Below are 17,941 nucleotides of genomic sequence, written 5' to 3'. Positions count from 1 at the left end.
AATCACTCACCCACCCACTCACACAGTCACTCACCCACCCACCCACTCAATCACTCACCCACCCACCCACTCAGTCACTAACCCACTCAGTCACTCACTCACCTACTCAGTCACTCACCCACCCACCCACTCACACAGTCACTCACCCACTAAATCACTCACCCACCCACACAGTCACTCACCCACTCAGTCACTCACCCACCCACTCAATTACTCACCCACCCACTCACACAGTCACTCAATCACCCACCTACCCACCCACTCAGTCACTCACCCACACCTCTGTCTAACCCCCCCCCCCCCCCCCACAGTTAACTGGCCGCGCACACCGCAGGGCCATCCCAGCACGGCAGGCACCACGGCTTGCTGCTGCCTCATCAGGGGCGGTGACGAGCTCTACGTCGCCCACGTGGGAGACTCGCGAGCCGTCATCGCCCAGCGGCACCCCCGGGGAGGGGGCACCCCCGCAGACGGACCTCCCCCCCCTTCAACGCACCCCGTCTATTCATTGGCCCCCCCTTCCTCACTGCGACCCATTTATTCAGCGGGCCCCCCTTCTTCCTTGCGCCCCATTTATTCAGCGGACCCCCCTTCGGACATGGGCCCCCCTTCTGTGAAGGCCCACCTAGCCTGGGACGGAACCCCACCTACGCATGGCCAAGTCGTGGCGGACTTCATAGCGGCCATCGGCCAAGCCGTGGCAACACCGCAACCACCGCCACTGTCACAACCACCACAACTACAACCACAACCACCACTGTCACAACCACCACAACCACCACCACCACTGTCACAACCACCACCACCACTGTCACAACCACCACCACCACTGTCACAACCACCACCACTGTCACAACTACCACCACCACGGCCACCACTGTCACAACCACCACCACCACTGTCACAACCATCACCACCACGGCCACCACCACTGTCACAACCACCACCACCACCACTGTCACAACCACCACCACTGTCACAACCACCACCACCACGGCCACCACCACTGTCACAACCACCACTGTCACAACCACCACCACCACCACTGTCACAACCACCACCACTGTCACAACCACCACCACGGCCACCACTGTCACAACCACCACCACCACCACTGTCACAATCACCACCACGGCCACCACCACTGTCACAACCACCACCACGGCCACCACCTCTGTCACAACCACCACCACCACTGTCACAACCACCACCACCACCACTGTCACAACCACCATCACCACCGCCACCACCACCACTGTCACAACCACCACCACCACCACTACAACCACCGCCACGGCCACCACTGTCACAACCACCACCACCACCATGGCCACCACTGTCACAACCACCACCGCCCCGGCAGGAGGTGGACAAGGAGGAGGTGGTGGACGAGGTGGAGGAGGAGGTGGACGAGGTGGTGGACGAGATGGAAGAGGAGGAGGTGGACAAGGAGGTGGTGGTGGACAAGGAGGTGGACAAGGTGGTGGAGGTGGACGAGGTGGTGGAGGAGGTGGACGAGGTGGTGGATGAGGAGGTGGACGAGGTGGAGGAGGAGGTGGTGGACGAGGTGGTGGACGAGGTGGTGCCGCTACTTGCCGTGGCGTTGACGCGCGACCACAAGCCGGAGGATCCAGTGGAGATGGAACGCATCGAGAGGCTGGGCGGGCGGTAAGACATTCGTGTGTATGTGTGTGTGTGCCTATGATACCATCAGTTTAATTCGTGGTTTCGTGGTAATTAATTGAAGGTGGAGGGGTTACCAGCCCCTCGCACCCGTCCAGAGCCCCCGTTTAGCCCCTGTGGTGGACACATATGCCATGAGGGGAGGAGCCAATCAAAATTGGATCTCCCCCCACAGCGCTGTCCATGACAGAGTTGCCCGTCCGGCACCGCGAGGAGGTAGGGGGTTGTTTTGCCATCAGCCAGTCATCTCAGTCAGTCGACCCGTGGCACCTGGGTCTGCCCCGTGACCTCCTGCCAGCGGGCGTTCGACACTTCACGTGGCCTCAGGGTGCACATAGCCTGGCACAAGCGTCGTGGTGACGTCACCGCCACTTAGTGGCGAATGGCGGTTGTTGATGATACCATCAGTAGGCCTGGGCTCTGGGTCGTTCTTTGTGCTTTTGGAGTACCTGACCCTCTGCTCACGATCATTAAGGACCTTCATGATGGTGAGCGGGCCCGGGTAAAACTACGTGGCTGGGAGTCAGAGCCATTCCCTGTACACCTTGGGGTGCGACAGGGATGTCCTCTGGCTCCCACATTATTTAACATCTATTTTGACCGCGTAGTTCGTGAAGCCTTCAATAGCTGTACCGGGGGAATCTCCATATGGTACAGATATAATGGGAGGCTAATCGATGCCCGGGTGCGGTCAAGGGATGGCTCCCTATTGCTCAACCACGTTATGTATGCTGATGATTTGGTAATAGCTGCTCAGTCAGAGGAGGAGTTGGAGACGCTGCTGCTGAGACTGGAGCGTGCCACTAAGAGGTGGGGCCTTACCATCAGCCCCACCAAAACTAAGCACCTGCCTGGGTATTTTGTACCATCGGACACTCCACCTCCACAACTCCCAATCGGTGATGGGGCAGTTGTGGAGAGAGTGGAGAGTTTCCCATACCTGGGCAGTGTGCTTATAACTGGCTCCAGTTTAACAGCAGAGGTCTCACTCCGAATCAGTCGAGCGGCAATATCTTTTCATCGGTTGCGTAACGCTGTGTGGAAGCTACCTGGTCTGTCGCACCGCACTAAGCTTCAGGTCTTCTCGGCCACGGTCATTCCCTCCCTTCTCTACGCTTGCGAAACGTGGACCCCCCTAATGGAACATCTTCGCCGGTTAGAAACATTTAGGCTGGCCTGCCTACGATCCATCCTGGGTTTAACCAGACTGGATTGTGTGAGGAGCTCACAAATCCTTGAAAGATCTGGGCAGGGTCCCATCGGTGAGCTCCTCCGGCAGGCAAGGCTGCGATGGCTGGGTCATGTAGCCCGCATACCCAGCCACCGCATGCCGAAACAGCTTTTGTTTGGCCGGATTGAGGGGGCTAAGCGGGCGCGGCACGGGCTAGAGAAGAGATGGAGTGATGTGGTACAGGAGGACGTGGAGCTGAGTGGACTTGCCGATGACTGGTACCAGCGGTGTCAAGATCGGCCTCTGTGGAGGAGGCTCGTGAAGGATGCTACTGGGCAGTTGGAGGCAGTCGCCCTCCAACAACAACGGAGGGCGGAGGAGCGACGCTCACAACAGCGAGCGGAGCGCCGGGTGGCTAAAGCACAGCAGGTTGGCACAGTAGGGGGCACAGGTGGTGCATCAGCCAGTCATCTCAGTCAGTCGACCCGTGGCACCTGGGTCTGCCCCGTGACCTCCTGCCAGCGGGCGTTCGACACTTCACGTGGCCTCAGGGTGCACATAGCCTGGCACAAGCGTCGTGGTGACGTCACTGCCACTTAGTGGCGAATAGCGGTTGTTGTTGTTGTTGTTGTGTATGGGTGTATGGGGAGGAGTAGTTTAGTGGTTAGCGCGCTGTGCTACGAACCTGATGACCCGGGTTCGATTCCCGCTCACAGCCAACACCAGTCACAATTATCTGAACCGGTCCAGGGCCTCCCCTAGGTCAACTAAGCCTCAAATGAATACCTGGTACGGTGTGTAAACATCGCCACTAGGGAAACAAAGGCGGCCGGGCGTGGTGCTGGGCACCCACCCCCTCGTGTACCGTTCCGGCCTCCGTAGGTGCTGCTCGCTAACAGCACTTGCCCCTACAGTCTGTTACAGGCTACACGGGGGATCTTTGTCTTTGTGTGTGCTCGCTAACAGCACTTGCCCCTACAGTCTGTTACAGGCTACACGGGGGATCTTTGTCTTTGTGTGTGCTCGCTAACAGCACTTGCCCGTACAGTCTGTTAAGGCTACACGGGGGGATCTTTGTCTTTGTGTGTCTGCCCACCAGGGTGATGAGGAAGCCAGGGGGGCCTTGCCGTGTGGCCTGGAGGAGGCCCCTTGTGGCTCGCTGCGGCCCTGGGCAGCAAAGCTCAGCCACGGAGGACATCCCCTTCCTGGCCGTGTCACGCTCCCTCGGTACACACACACACACCTACACACACACCTACACACACACCTATACACACCTACACACATACACCTACACAAAGATCAAAGACAAAGATCCCCCATATAGCCTTAACAGACTGTAGGGGCAAGTGCTGTTAGCGAGCACCTATGAAGGCCGGAACGGTACACGAGGGGGTGGGTGGCCAGCACCACGCCCGACCGCCTTTGTCTCCCTAGTGGCAATGTTTACACACCGCACCAGGTACTCATTTGAGGCTGAGTCGACCTAGGGGAGGCCCGGGACCGGTTCAGATAATCGTCACTGGTGTTGGCCGTGAGCGGGAATCGAACCCGGGTCGCCAGGTTCATAGTGCAGCGCGCTAACCGCTACACTATCACTCCCCACCTACACACACACCTACACACACACACACACACCTACACACACACACACCTACACACACCTACACACACACACACCTACACACACACACCTACACACACACACACACCTACACACACACACAGCTACACACACACCTACACACACACCTACACAACAACAACAACAACCGCCATTCGCCACTAAGTGGCGGTGACGTCACCACGACGCTTGTGCCAGGCTATGTGCACCCTGACGCCACGTGAAGTGTCGAACGCCCGCTGGCAGGAGGTCACGGGGCAGACCCAGGTGCCACGGGTCGACTGACTGAGATGACTGGCTGATGCACCACCTGTGCCCCCTACTGTGCCAACCTGCTGTGCTTTAGCCACCCGGCGCTCCGCTCGTTGTTCTGAGCGTCGCTCCTCCGCCCTCCATTGTTGTTGGAGGGCGACTACCTCCAACTGCCCAGTAGCATCCTTCACGAGCCTCCTCCACAGAGGCCGATCTTGACACCGCTGGTACCAGTCATCGGCAAGTCCACTCAGCTCCACCTCCTCCTGTACCACATCACTCCATCTCTTCTCTAGCCCGTGCCGCGCTCGTTTAGCCCCCTCAATCCGGCCGAACAAAAGCTGTTTCGGCATGCGGTGGCTGGGCATGCGGGCTACATGACCCAGCCATCGCAGCCTTGCCCGCCGGAGGAGCTCACCGATGGTGCCTTGCCCAGATCTTTCAAGGATTTGTGAGCTCCTCACACAATCCAGCCTGGTTAAACCCAGGATGGATCGTAGGCAGGCCAGCCTAAATGTTTCACACCAGCGAAGATGTTCCATTAGGGGGGTCCACGTTTCGCAAGCGTAGAGAAGGGAGGGAATGACCGTGGCTGAGAAGACTTGACGCTTAGTGCGGAGCGACAGACTAGGTAGCTTCCACACAGCGTTACGCAACCGATGAAAAGATATTGCCGCTCGACTGATTCGGAGTGAGACCTCTGCTGTTAAACTGGAGCCGGTCATAAGCACACTGCCCAGGTATGGGAAACTCTCCACTCTCTCCACAACTGCCCCATCACCGATTGGGAGTTGTGGGGGTGGAGTGTCCGCTGGTACAAAATACCCAGGCAGGTGCTTAGTTTTGGTGGGGCTGATGGTAAAGCCCCACCTCTTAGTGGCACGCTCCAGTCTCAGCAGCAGCGTCTCCAACTCCTCCTCTGAATGAGCAGCTATTACCAAATCATCAGCATACATGACGTGGTTGAGCAATAAGGAGCCATCCCTTGACCGCACCCGGGCATCGATCAGCCTACCATTATATATGTACCATATGGAGATTCCCCCGGTACAGCTATTGAAGGCTTCACGAACTACATGGTCAAAATAGATGTTAAATCATGTGGGAGCCAGAGGACATCCCTGTCGCACCCCAAGGTGTACAGGGAATGGCTCTGACTCCCGGCCACGTAGTTTTACCCGGGCCCGCTCACCATCATGAAGGTCCTTAATGATCATGAGCAGAGGGTCAGGTACTCCAAAAGCATGAAGAACAACCCAGAGCCCAGGTCTACTGATGGTATCATAGGCCTTGACCAGGTCAAGAAAGCAGATATGTAGGTCTTTTTGGAATTCCCTACACCTCTGCTGTAGCAGACGGACAGAAAATATGGTATCTTTGCAGGACCGCCCTTTCCTGAAACCGCATTGGGGCTCCGCAAGCCTCTCCTCAGCGTGCCTGGCAAGGCGATGTTGAATAATCCTTGCCAGGACCTTTCCCGGCACACTGAGGAGTGAGATGCCCCTGTAGTTGTTACAGTCTGTGCGGTCCCACTTCTTAAAAAGGGGGACCACCAGGGCATCCTTCCAATCCTGCGGAACCCGTCCAGTGGTCCAGACTGTTGTTATGATGTCATATAGGGCAGTCTGTGCACAAACGCCGCCCTCCCTCAGCATTTCGCTTGGGAGATCATCTCTGCCCGCTGCCTTTCCTGGTCTCAGACTCCGGATCGCCTTCAGTACTTCCTCAACAGATGGCACCTTAGCCAGCCACTCACAGGGGGTGACTTCTTCCAATATTTGAGGCACCGCAGCCTCAGCAGGGTCATCCTCACTTTGTGCCGCGATGTTTTCCCGATTGAGGGATTTTCCCTCCCCCAGGACCTCACAGAAATGCTCAGCAAATCTGCAAACCTGTTCCTGGGGGTCGAAGATTGGGTCACCGTTTTTTCCCCTAATGATGGTAATAGGTGTGGCGCTGCAGATTACTTTTTTGATGGAGTTAAATAGAGATTTGTGATCACGGGCCACTGAGGCAGACTCCATCTCCTCAGCAACCCGCGACCACCACCCATCCTTGCAGCACCTCATGGCTCTCCGAAGTGGGCCTGTCGTTTTTTCTCAACCATCCTGAACACCTCCTCTGTCAGCCAGGGTCTCTGGGGAGGTCTGGACCGTGTACCCAAAGCAGCCATTGCAGCTGCATGAGTCACAGTCCTAAACCTCGCCCATTTACCCTCGACATCAGGAGGAGTCAGGGACGATGCCAATCCCAGCCGCAAGCAATGATGAAATTCTCGCTTGCAACTTTCATCAGATAACTGAGACCAGGCCACTTTAGGTTGGAATGGGTCCTGGGTGTACACCCACCACCGGAGTTGAAGAATAGCAGGCACATCTTGCAGATGACTAGTCGGATGGTCAGAAGGCAGATCAGCTCCACGGTAGGTCCTGGTGTCAAGGACATGGGCTCGCATCCGCTGGTCCGTCACTATCTAGTCCAGCAGATGTTCTTGCTTGGACCCGGCATGCATCCATGATGTTGTGTGGATGCGCCGATGCCGGAACAGCGTGTTGGTAATTACTAGCCCATGGGCTGCACAAAAATCTAGCAGCCTTCTACCGTTGTTATTGAGCTGATCTGGCCCATGCCCTCCAATCACTCCAGACCAGGTGCCAGTATCATGACCAACTCGGGCATTGAAGTCACCCAACATGATGACTCTATCCCGAGGGGCCACTTTAGCCAGCACCTGTAACAGGAGGTCATAGAAGTCATCTGACTCATCGGCTTTGCCTGCATCCCTCCACGGATGTTCATCTTCGGTGGGGGCATAAGTAACCACGACCACCATTCCTCGCCTCCAGTTGATGGGAAGGCGAGCCCAAAGTAGCCTGGGACTTACAGCTTCCCACACCTCACCGCCATGTTCCCACGCCCCTTTATTCTTTTGTTCAAAAGAAGAGCCACACCCTGTTGTTTGGCAGTCTGCTGCCCCGAGTAGAGGACTGTCCACCCCTCATAGTGGCAGGAGCCAGAGCCGGTCCACCGGACCTCCTGAATGCCACATAGATCCAGGCGGTACCGGTCCAGCTCCCGACAGAGGAGTGGCAGCCTCTCCTCCGCAGTGAGTGTTCGAACATTCCACGTGGCCACCCGTAGTGGTTTTTCGTTGTTTCTGGAGGAGCCCCGAGGGTAGATATTCAATCTCCTGGCTCCGCCAATTGGGGTTTGGCCAGGAGACGTCATAGACGCCTGGCCTCCCGGGGCCTCCGGCACAAGCTTATTAGTTATATATTCTTAATTCGTGGTTTAGTGGTAATTAATTGAAGGTGGAGGGGTTACCAGCCCCTCGCATCCATCCAGAGCCCCCGTTTAGCCCCTGTGTGTGTATGTAGAGGAGCCAATCAAAATTGGACCTCCCCCCACAGCACTGTCCACGACAGAGTTGCCCGTCCGGCACACACACCTACACACACACCTACACACACCTACACACACACCTATACACACACCTACACACACCTACACACACCTACACACACACCTACACACACACCTACACACACCTACACACACACCTACACACACACACCTACACACACACACTTACACACACACACACCTACACACACACCTACACACACCTACACACACACCTACACACACACACACCTATACACACCCGTGGCACCTCCTGGCGACCTCCTGCCAGCGGGCATTCGACACTTCATCTGGCGTTAAAAGTGCACGTAGCCTGGCACAGGCGCCCTGGTTATGTCATCGCCACCTAATGGCGAATGGCAGTTGTTGTGAAACGTGTGTTCATGTATATGTGTGTGTACGCATAGGTGTATTTACGTGTGTGTTTACGAGTGTGTGTACGTGTGTGTACGTGTGTGTGTGTACGTGTGTGTGTGTACGTGTGTGTGTACGTGTGTGTTGTGGGGAGCGATAGTGTAGCGGTTAGCGCGCTGCGCTATGAACCTGGCGACCCGGGTTCGATTCCCGCTCACGGACAACACCAGTGACGATTATCTGAACCGGTCCCGGGCCTCCCCTAGGTCGACTCAGCCTCAAATGAGTACCTGGTGCGGTGTGTAAACATTGCCACTAGGGAGACAAAGGCGGTCGGGCGTGGTGCTGGCCACCCACCCCCTCGTGTACCGTTCCGGCCTTCATAGGTGCTCGCTAACAGCACTTGCCCCAACAGTCTGTTAAGGCTATATGGGGGATCTTTGTTTGTTCTTTGTTTGTACGTGTGTGTACGTGTGTGTGTACGTGTGTGTGTACGTGTGTGCGTGTGTGTGTACGTGTGTGCGTGTGTACATGTGTGTGTAGCAACGAAAAGCCACTACGGGTGGCCACGTGGAATGTTCGAACGCTCACTGCAGAGGAGAGGCTGCCACTCCTCTGTCGGGAGCTGGACCGGTACCGCATGGATCTATGCGGCATTCAGGAGGTCCGGTGGACCGGCTCTGGCTCCTGCCACCATGAGGGGTGGACAGTCCTCTACTCGGGGCAGCAGACTGCCAAACAACAGGGTGTGGGTCTTCTTTTGAACAAAAGAATGAAGGGGGCGTGGGAGCGTGGCGGTGAGGTGTGGGAAGCTGTAAGCCCCAGGCTACTTTGGGCTCGCCTTCCCATCAACCGGAGGCGAGGAATGGTGGTCGTGGTTACTTATGCCCCCACCGAAGATGAACATCCGTGGAGGGATGCAGGCAAAGCCGATGAGTCAGATGCCTTCTATGACCTCCTGTCACAGGTGCTGGCTAAAGTGGTCCCTCGGGATAGAGTCATCATGTTGGGTGACTTCAATGCCCGAGTTGGTCATGATACTGGCACCTGGTCTGGAGTGATTGGAGGGCATGGGCCAGATCAGCTCAATAACAACGGTAGGAGGCTGCTAGATTTTTGTGCAGCCCATGGGCTTGTAATTACCAACACGCTGTTCCGGCATCGGCGCATCCACACAACATCATGGATGCATGCCGGGTCCAAGCAAGAACATCTGCTGGACTACATAGTGACGGACCAGCGAATGCGAGCCCATGTCCTTGACACCAGGACCTACCGTGGAGCTGATCTGCCCTCTGACCATCGACTAGTCATCTGTAAGATGCGCCTGCCATTCTTCCACTCCGGTGGTGGGTGTACACCCAGGACCCCATTCCAACCTAAAGTGGCCTGGTCTCAGTTATCTGATGAAAGTTGCAAGCGAGAATTTCATCATCGCTTGCGGCTGGGATTGGCATCGTCCCCGACTCCTCCTGATGTCGAGGGTAAATGGGCGAGGTTTAGGACTGTGACTCATGCAGCTGCAATGGCTGCTTTGGGTACGCGGTCCAGACCTCCCCAGACACCCTGGATGACAGAGGAGTTGTTCAGGATGGTTGAGAAAAAGCGACAGGCCCACTGTCATCGGCTACAGAATCCCACGTCAGAGAATGAGGAGGCTTACCGCAGCCTTCGCTCGGAGGTTCGGAGAGCCGTGAGGCGCTGCAAGGATGGGTGGTGGTCGCGGGTTGCTGAGGAGATGGAGTCTGCCTCAGTGGCCCGTGATCACAAATCGCTATTTAACTCCATCAAAAAAGTAACCTGCAGCGCCACACCTATTACCATCATTAGGGGAAAAAACGGTGATCCAATTTCCGACCCCCAGGAACAGGTTCGCAGATTTGCTGAGCATTTCTGTGAGGTCCTGGGGGAGGGAAAATCCCACAGCCAGGAAAACATCGTGGCACAAAGTGAGGATGACCCTGCTGAGGCTGCGGTGCCTCAAATATTGGATGAAGTCACCCCCTGTGAGTGGCTGGCTGAGGTGCCATCTGCTGAGGAAGTATTGAAGGCGATACGGAGTCTGAGACCAGGAAAGGCAGCGGGCAGAGATGATCTCCCAAGCGAAATGCTGAGGGAGGGTGGCGTTTGTGCACAGACTGCCCTATATGACATCATAACAACAGTCTGGACCACTGGACGGGTTCCGCAGGATTGGAAGGATGCCCTGGTGGTCCCCCTTTTTAAGAAGGGGGACCGCACAGACTGTAACAACTACAGGGGCATCTCACTCCTCAGTGTGCCGGGAAAGGTCCTGGCAAGGATTATTCAGCATCGCCTTGCCAGGCACGCTGAGGAGAGGCTTGCGGAGCCCCAATGCGGTTTCAGGAAAGGGCGGTCCTGCACAGATGCCATATTTTCTGTCCGTCTGCTACAGCAGAGGTGTAGGGAATTCCAACAAGACCTACATCTCTGCTTTATTGACCTGGTCAAGGCCTATGATACCATCAGTAGGCCTGGGCTCTGGGTCGTTCTTCGTGCTTTTGGAGTACCTGACCCTCTGCTCACGATCATTAAGGACCTTCATGATGGTGAGCGGGCCCGGGTAAAACTACGTGGCCGGGAGTCAGAGCCATTCCCTGTACACCTTGGGGTGCGACAGGGATGTCCTCTGGCTCCCACATTATTTAACATCTATTTTGACCACGTAGTTCGTGAAGCCTTCAATAGCTGTACCGGGGGAATCTCCATATGGTACAGATATAATGGGAGGCTAATCGATGCCCGGGTGCGGTCAAGGGATGGCTCCCTATTGCTCAACCACGTTATGTATGCTGATGACTTGGTAATAGCTGCTCAGTCAGAGGAGGAGTTGGAGACGCTGCTGCTGAGACTGGAGCGTGCCACTAAGAGGTGGGGCCTTACCATCAGCCCCACCAAAACTAAGCACCTGCCTGGGTATTTTGTACCATCGGACACTCCACCCCCACAACTCCCAATCGGTGATGGGGCAGTTGTGGAGAGAGTGGAGAGTTTCCCATACCTGGGCAGTGTGCTTATGACTGGCTCCAGTTTAACAGCAGAGGTCTCACTCCGAATCAGTCGAGCGGCAATATCTTTTCATCGGTTGCGTAACGCTGTGTGGAAGCTACCTGGTCTGTCGCTCCGCACTAAGCTTCAGGTCTTCTCGGCCACGGTCATTCCCTCCCTTCTCTACGCTTGCGAAACGTGGACCCCCCTAATGGAACATCTTCGCCGGTTAGAAACATTTAGGCTGACCTGCCTACGATCCATCCTGGGTTTAACCAGACTGGATTGTGTGAGGAGCTCACAAATCCTTGAAAGATCTGGGCAGGGTCCCATCGGTGAGCTCCTCCGGCAGGCAAGGCTGCGATGGCTGGGTCATGTAGCCCGCATGCCCAGCCACCGCATGCCGAAACAGCTTTTGTTTGGCCGGATTGAGGGGGCTAAGCGGGCGCGGCACGGGCTAGAGAAGAGATGGAGTGATGTGGTACAGGAGGACGTGGAGCTGAGTGGACTTGCCGATGACTGGTACCAGCGGTGTCAAGATCGGCCTCTGTGGAGGAGGCTCGTGAAGGATGCTACTGGGCAGTTGGAGGCAGTCGCCCTCCAACAACAACGGAGGGCGGAGGAGCGACGCTCACAACAGCGAGCGGAGCGCCGGGTGGCTAAAGCACAGCAGGTTGGCACAGTAGGGGGCACAGGTGGTGCATCAGCCAGTCATCTCAGTCAGTCGACCCGTGGCACCTGGGTCTGCCCCGTGACCTCCTGCCAGCGGGCGTTCGACACTTCACGTGGCCTCAGGGTGCACATAGCCTGGCACAAGCGTCGTGGTGACGTCACCGCCACTTAGTGGCGAATGGCGGTTGTTGTTGTTGTACGTGTGTCCGTGTGTGTACGTGTCCATGTGTGTGTGTACGTGTGTGTGTGTGTACGTGTGTGTACGTGTGTGTGTGTACATGTGTAAGTGTGTGTGTTCGTGTGTGTACGTGTGTGTGTGTACGTTTGTGTGTACGTGTATGTGTGTGCGTACGTGTGTACGTGTGTGTGTGTACGTGTGTGTGTGTACGTGTGTGTGTGTACGTGTGTGTGTGTGTACGTGTGTGTGTACGTGTGTGTGTGTACGTGTGTGTGTACGTGTGTGTGTGTACGTGTGTGTGTGTACGTGTGTGTGTGTACGTGTGTACGTGTGTGAGTGTGTACGTGTGTGTGTGTACGTGTGTGTGTGTACGTGTGCACGTGTGCGTGTGTGTACGTGTGTGTGTATTGAAGGCGATCCGGAGTCTGAGACCAGGAAAGGCAGCGGGCAGAGATGATCTCCCAAGCGAAATGCTGAGGGAGGGTGGCGTTTGTGCACAGACTGCCCTATATGACATCATAACAACAGTCTGGACCACTGGACGGGTTCCGCAGGATTGGAAGGATGCCCTGGTGGTCCCCCTTTTTAAGAAGGGAGACCGCACAGACTGTAACAACTACAGGGGCATCTCACTCCTCAGTGTGCCGGGAAAGGTCCTGGCAAGGATTATTCAGCATCGCCTTGCCAGGCACGCTGAGGAGAGGCTTGCGGAGCCCCAATGCGGTTTCAGGAAAGGGCGGTCCTGCACAGATGCCATATTTTCTGTCCGTCTGCTACAGCAGAGGTGTAGGGAATTCCAACAAGACCTACATCTCTGCTTTATTGACCTGGTCAAGGCCTATGATACCGTCAGTAGGCCTGGGCTCTGGGTCGTTCTTCGTGCTTTTGGAGTACCTGACCCTCTGCTCACGATCATTAAGGACCTTCATGATGGTGAGCGGGCCCGGGTAAAACTACGTGGCCGGGAGTCAGAGCCATTCCCTGTACACCTTGGGGTGCGACAGGGATGTCCTCTGGCTCCCACATTATTTAACATCTATTTTGACCACGTAGTTCGTGAAGCCTTCAATAGCTGTACCGGGGGAATCTCCATATGGTACAAATATAATGGGAGGCTAATCGATGCCCGGGTGCGGTCAAGGGATGGCTCCCTATTGCTCAACCACGTTATGTATGCTGATGATTTGGTAATAGCTGCTCAGTCAGAGGAGGAGTTGGAGACGCTGCTGCTGAGACTGGAGCGTGCCACTAAGAGGTGGGGCCTTACCATCAGCCCCACCAAAACTAAGCACCTGCCTGGGTATTTTGTACCATCGGACACTCCACCCCCACAAATCCCAATCGGTGATGGGGCAGTTGAGAGAGTGGAGAGTTTCCCATACCTGGGCAGTGTGCTTATGACTGGCTCCAGTTTAACAGCAGAGGTCTCACTCCGAATCAGTCGAGCGGCAATATCTTTTCATCGGTTGCGTAACGCTGTGTGGAAGCTACCTGGTCTGTCGCTCCGCACTAAGCTTCAGGTCTTCTCGGCCACGGTCATTCCCTCCCTTCTCTACGCTTGCGAAACGTGGACCCCCCTAATGGAACATCTTCGCCGGTTAGAAACATTTAGGCTGGCCTGCCTACGATCCATCCTGGGTTTAACCAGACTGGATTGTGTGAGGAGCTCACAAATCCTTGAAAGATCTGGGCAGGGTCCCATCGGTGAGCTCCTCCGGCAGGCAAGGCTGCGATGGCTGGGTCATGTAGCCCGCATGCCCAGCCACCGCATGCCGAAACAGCTTTTGTTTGGCCGGATTGAGGGGGCTAAGCGGGCGCGGCACGGGCTAGAGAAGAGATGGAGTGATGTGGTACAGGAGGACGTGGAGCTGAGTGGACTTGCCGATGACTGGTACCAGCGGTGTCAAGATCGGCCTCTGTGGAGGAGGCTCGTGAAGGATGCCACTGGGCAGTTGGAGGCAGTCGCCCTCCAACAACAACGGAGGGCGGAGGAGCGACGCTCACAACAGCGAGCGGAGCGCCGGGTGGCTAAAGCACAGCAGGTTGGCACAGTAGGGGGCACAGGTGGTGCATCAGCCAGTCATCTCAGTCAGTCGACCCGTGGCACCTGGGTCTGCCCCGTGACCTCCTGCCAGCGGGCGTTCGACACTTCACGTGGCCTCAGGGTGCACATAGCCTGGCACAAGCGTCGTGGTGACGTCACCGCCACTTAGTGGCGAATGGCGGTTGTTGTTGTTGTTGTTGTGTGTACGTGTGTGTGAGTGTGTACGTGTGTGAGTATGTACGTGTGTGAGTGTGTGTGTGTACGTGTGTACGTGTGTGTGTACGTGTGTGTGTGTGTTCGTGTGTGTGTGTACGTGTGTGTGTGTGGTACGTGTGTGTGTGTACGTATGTGTGTGTACGTGTGTGTGTACGTGTGTGTGTGTGTGTACGTGTGTGTGTGTGTGTTGGCGATATCCCACAGGGGACCTCTGGAGCTACGACTTTGCGAGCGCCCAGTTTGTGGTCTCCCCCGAGCCGGACGTCAGCACCTACAGGCTGGACCCAGGGCACCACCGCTACCTGGTGCTGGCCACCGACGGAGTCTGGGATGTCCTCACGCCCACAGAGGCCGTGGCGCTCTGTCATCGTGCGGACGCACAGCAGCAGCAGCGAGCACGGGCACGTCTACATACACACACACACACATCTACATACACACAAACGTCTACATACACACACACACGTCTACATACATACACACACACGTCTACATACACTCACACACGTCTACATACACGCACACACGTCTACATACACACACACACGTCTACATACACACACACACACACGTCTACATACACACACACACATATACACACACGTATACACACACACACGTCTACATACACGCACACACGTCTACATATACACACACGTCTACATACACACACACATCTACATACACACACACACACGTCTACATACACACACACACGTCTACATACACACACACACGTCTACATACACACAAACGTCTACATACACACACACACACGTCTACATACACACACACACATCTACATACACACACACACGTCTACATACACACACACACGTCTACATACACACACACACGTCTACATACACACACACGTCTACATACACACACGTCTACATGCACACACACACACGTCTACATACACACACACGTCTACATACACACACACACACGTCTACACACACACACACGCCTACATACACACACACACGTCTACATACACACACACACACGTCTACATACACACACACTATACACTTACACACGTCTACATACACACACACACGTTTACACACACACACACGTCTACATACACACACACACTATATATACACACACACACACACGTCTACATACACACACACGTCTACATACACACGTCTACACACACACACGTCTACATACACACACACGCGTCTACATACGCACACACGTCTACATACACACACGTCTACATACACACACACGTCTACATACACACACACGTCTACATACACACGTCTACACACACACACGTCTACATACACACACACGTCTACACACACACACTATACATACACACACACACGTCTACATACACGCACACACGTCTACATACACACACACATCTACATACACACACACACGTCTACATACACTCACACACGTCTAAATACACGCACACACGTCTACATACACACACACACGTCTACATACACACACACACACGTCTACATACACACACATATACACACACGTCTACATACACACACACACGTCTACATACACACACAAGTCTACATACACACACACGTCTACATGCACACACACACGTCTACATACACACACACGTCTACATACACACACACACACGTCTACACACACACACGCCTACATACACACACACACGTCTACATACACACACACACGTCTACATACACACACACTATACACTTACACACGTCTACATACACACACACACGTCTACATACACACACACGTCTACACACACACACTATACATACACACACACACACGTCTACATACACGCACACACGTCTACATACACACACACATCTACATACACACACACACGTCTACATACACACACACACGTCTACATACACACACACACGTCTACATCCACACACACACATCTACACACACACACGTCTACATACACACACACACACGTCTACATACACACACACGTCTACATACACACGTCTACACACACACACGTCTGCATACACACACACACGTCTACACACACACACTATACATACACACACACACGTCTACATACACGCACATACGTCTACATACACACACACATCTACATACACACACACGTCTACATACACACACACACGTCTACATACACACACACACGTCTACATCCACACACACACGTCTACATCCACACACACACATCTACACACACACACACGTCTACATGCACTTACACGTCTCATCCTGCAGGCCAGCGGTGGTGGTGGTGCCGGTGGTGGTGGTGGTGATGTCGGTGGTGGTGCCGGTGGTTGTGCTGGTGGTGGTGCCGGTGGTTGTGCCGGTGGTTGTGCTGCTGGTGGTGCCGGTGGTTGTGCTGCTGGTGGTGCCGGTTGTTGTGCCGGTGGTGCCAGCAGCAGCAGCAGCGGTGTAGACCTGACGCTGGCGCAGGCGCTGGTGGCGGAGGCGCTGTCCCGCTGGCACCGGCTCGGCACCAAGGCCGACAACGTGAGCGCCGTGGTGGCGCGGCTGTGCCCGTCGGTGGCGTCGCCGGCGCCCCGGCTCGGTGCCGACGGCGCCGCCGGCGCCGTGCTCGTTGCCGGCGGAGGAGGAATGGTCGCTGGTGGTGGTGGTGGTGGCGCCGTCCGTGCGTCAGCCCTAGCCAGGAGTGGAACCGAGGTTCTACGAGGGCCGGGCACCGAGGAGCTACCCAGCAACAACAGCAGCAGCAGCAACAACAACAGCAACAGCAGCAGCGGCAACAGCAGCAGTGGGAAGTTCACTCCACTGCTGGCTGACCTGGTGAGGGCACCGTCACGATGCGTGGTGTGTGTGTGTACATGTGTATGTGTGTATGTGTGTGCGTGTGTACGTGTGTTTGTGTGTATGTGTATTTGTGTGCGTGTGTATGTGTGTTTGTGTGTATGTGTGCGTGTTTGTGTGTGTGTACGTGTGTACGTGTGCGTGTGTGTGCGTGTGTTTGTGCGTGTGTGTACGTGTGTTTGTGTGTATGTGTGTACGTGTGTGTGTGTTTGTGTGTATGTGTGCGTGTTTGTGTGTGTACGTGTGTGTGTATATGTGTTTATGTGTGTTTGTGTGTATGTGTGCGTGTTTGTGTGTGTACGTGTGTGTGTGTGTATATGTGTTTGTGTGTGTATGTGTTTGTGTGTATGTGTGTTTGTGTGTATGTGTGTGTGTTTGTGTGTACGTGTGTGTGTGTGTGGATGTGTACGTGTGTGTGTACGTGTGTTTGTGTGTAAGTGTGCGTGTGTTTGTCTGTCCAGCGAAACGATCCCCTACCTCATTGGTGTCGGACGGTAATGCTGT

At 55.2% G+C, this 17,941-nt stretch overlaps 1 protein-coding gene across 1 annotated transcript in view; it reads left to right on the top strand.

Moving 5' to 3' along the window:
* LOC142908809 (uncharacterized) overlaps positions 1-17,941 on the top strand; it is a 34,234-nt gene that overhangs the window by 13,133 nt on the left and 3,160 nt on the right. The window contains exons 4-7 of the mRNA XM_076059425.1: positions 312-1,668; positions 3,954-4,081; positions 14,831-15,027; positions 16,868-17,416. Coding sequence (XP_075915540.1) covers positions 312-1,668; positions 3,954-4,081; positions 14,831-15,027; positions 16,868-17,416 — 2,231 coding nt within the window. The remainder of the gene's footprint in view (positions 1-311; positions 1,669-3,953; positions 4,082-14,830; positions 15,028-16,867; positions 17,417-17,941) is intronic.

The sequence above is a fragment of the Petromyzon marinus genome, unplaced genomic scaffold, assembly GCF_048934315.1.
Source record: "Petromyzon marinus isolate PM22_M1 ecotype Great Lakes invasive population unplaced genomic scaffold, UKy_Petmar_22M1.pri1.0 PM_G_Scaffold_101, whole genome shotgun sequence".
In the NCBI taxonomy this organism is placed as follows: Eukaryota; Metazoa; Chordata; class Hyperoartia; order Petromyzontiformes; family Petromyzontidae; genus Petromyzon; species Petromyzon marinus.
Note: the sequence above shows the minus strand (reverse complement) of the source record. Positions and strands in the feature narration are given on the sequence as shown.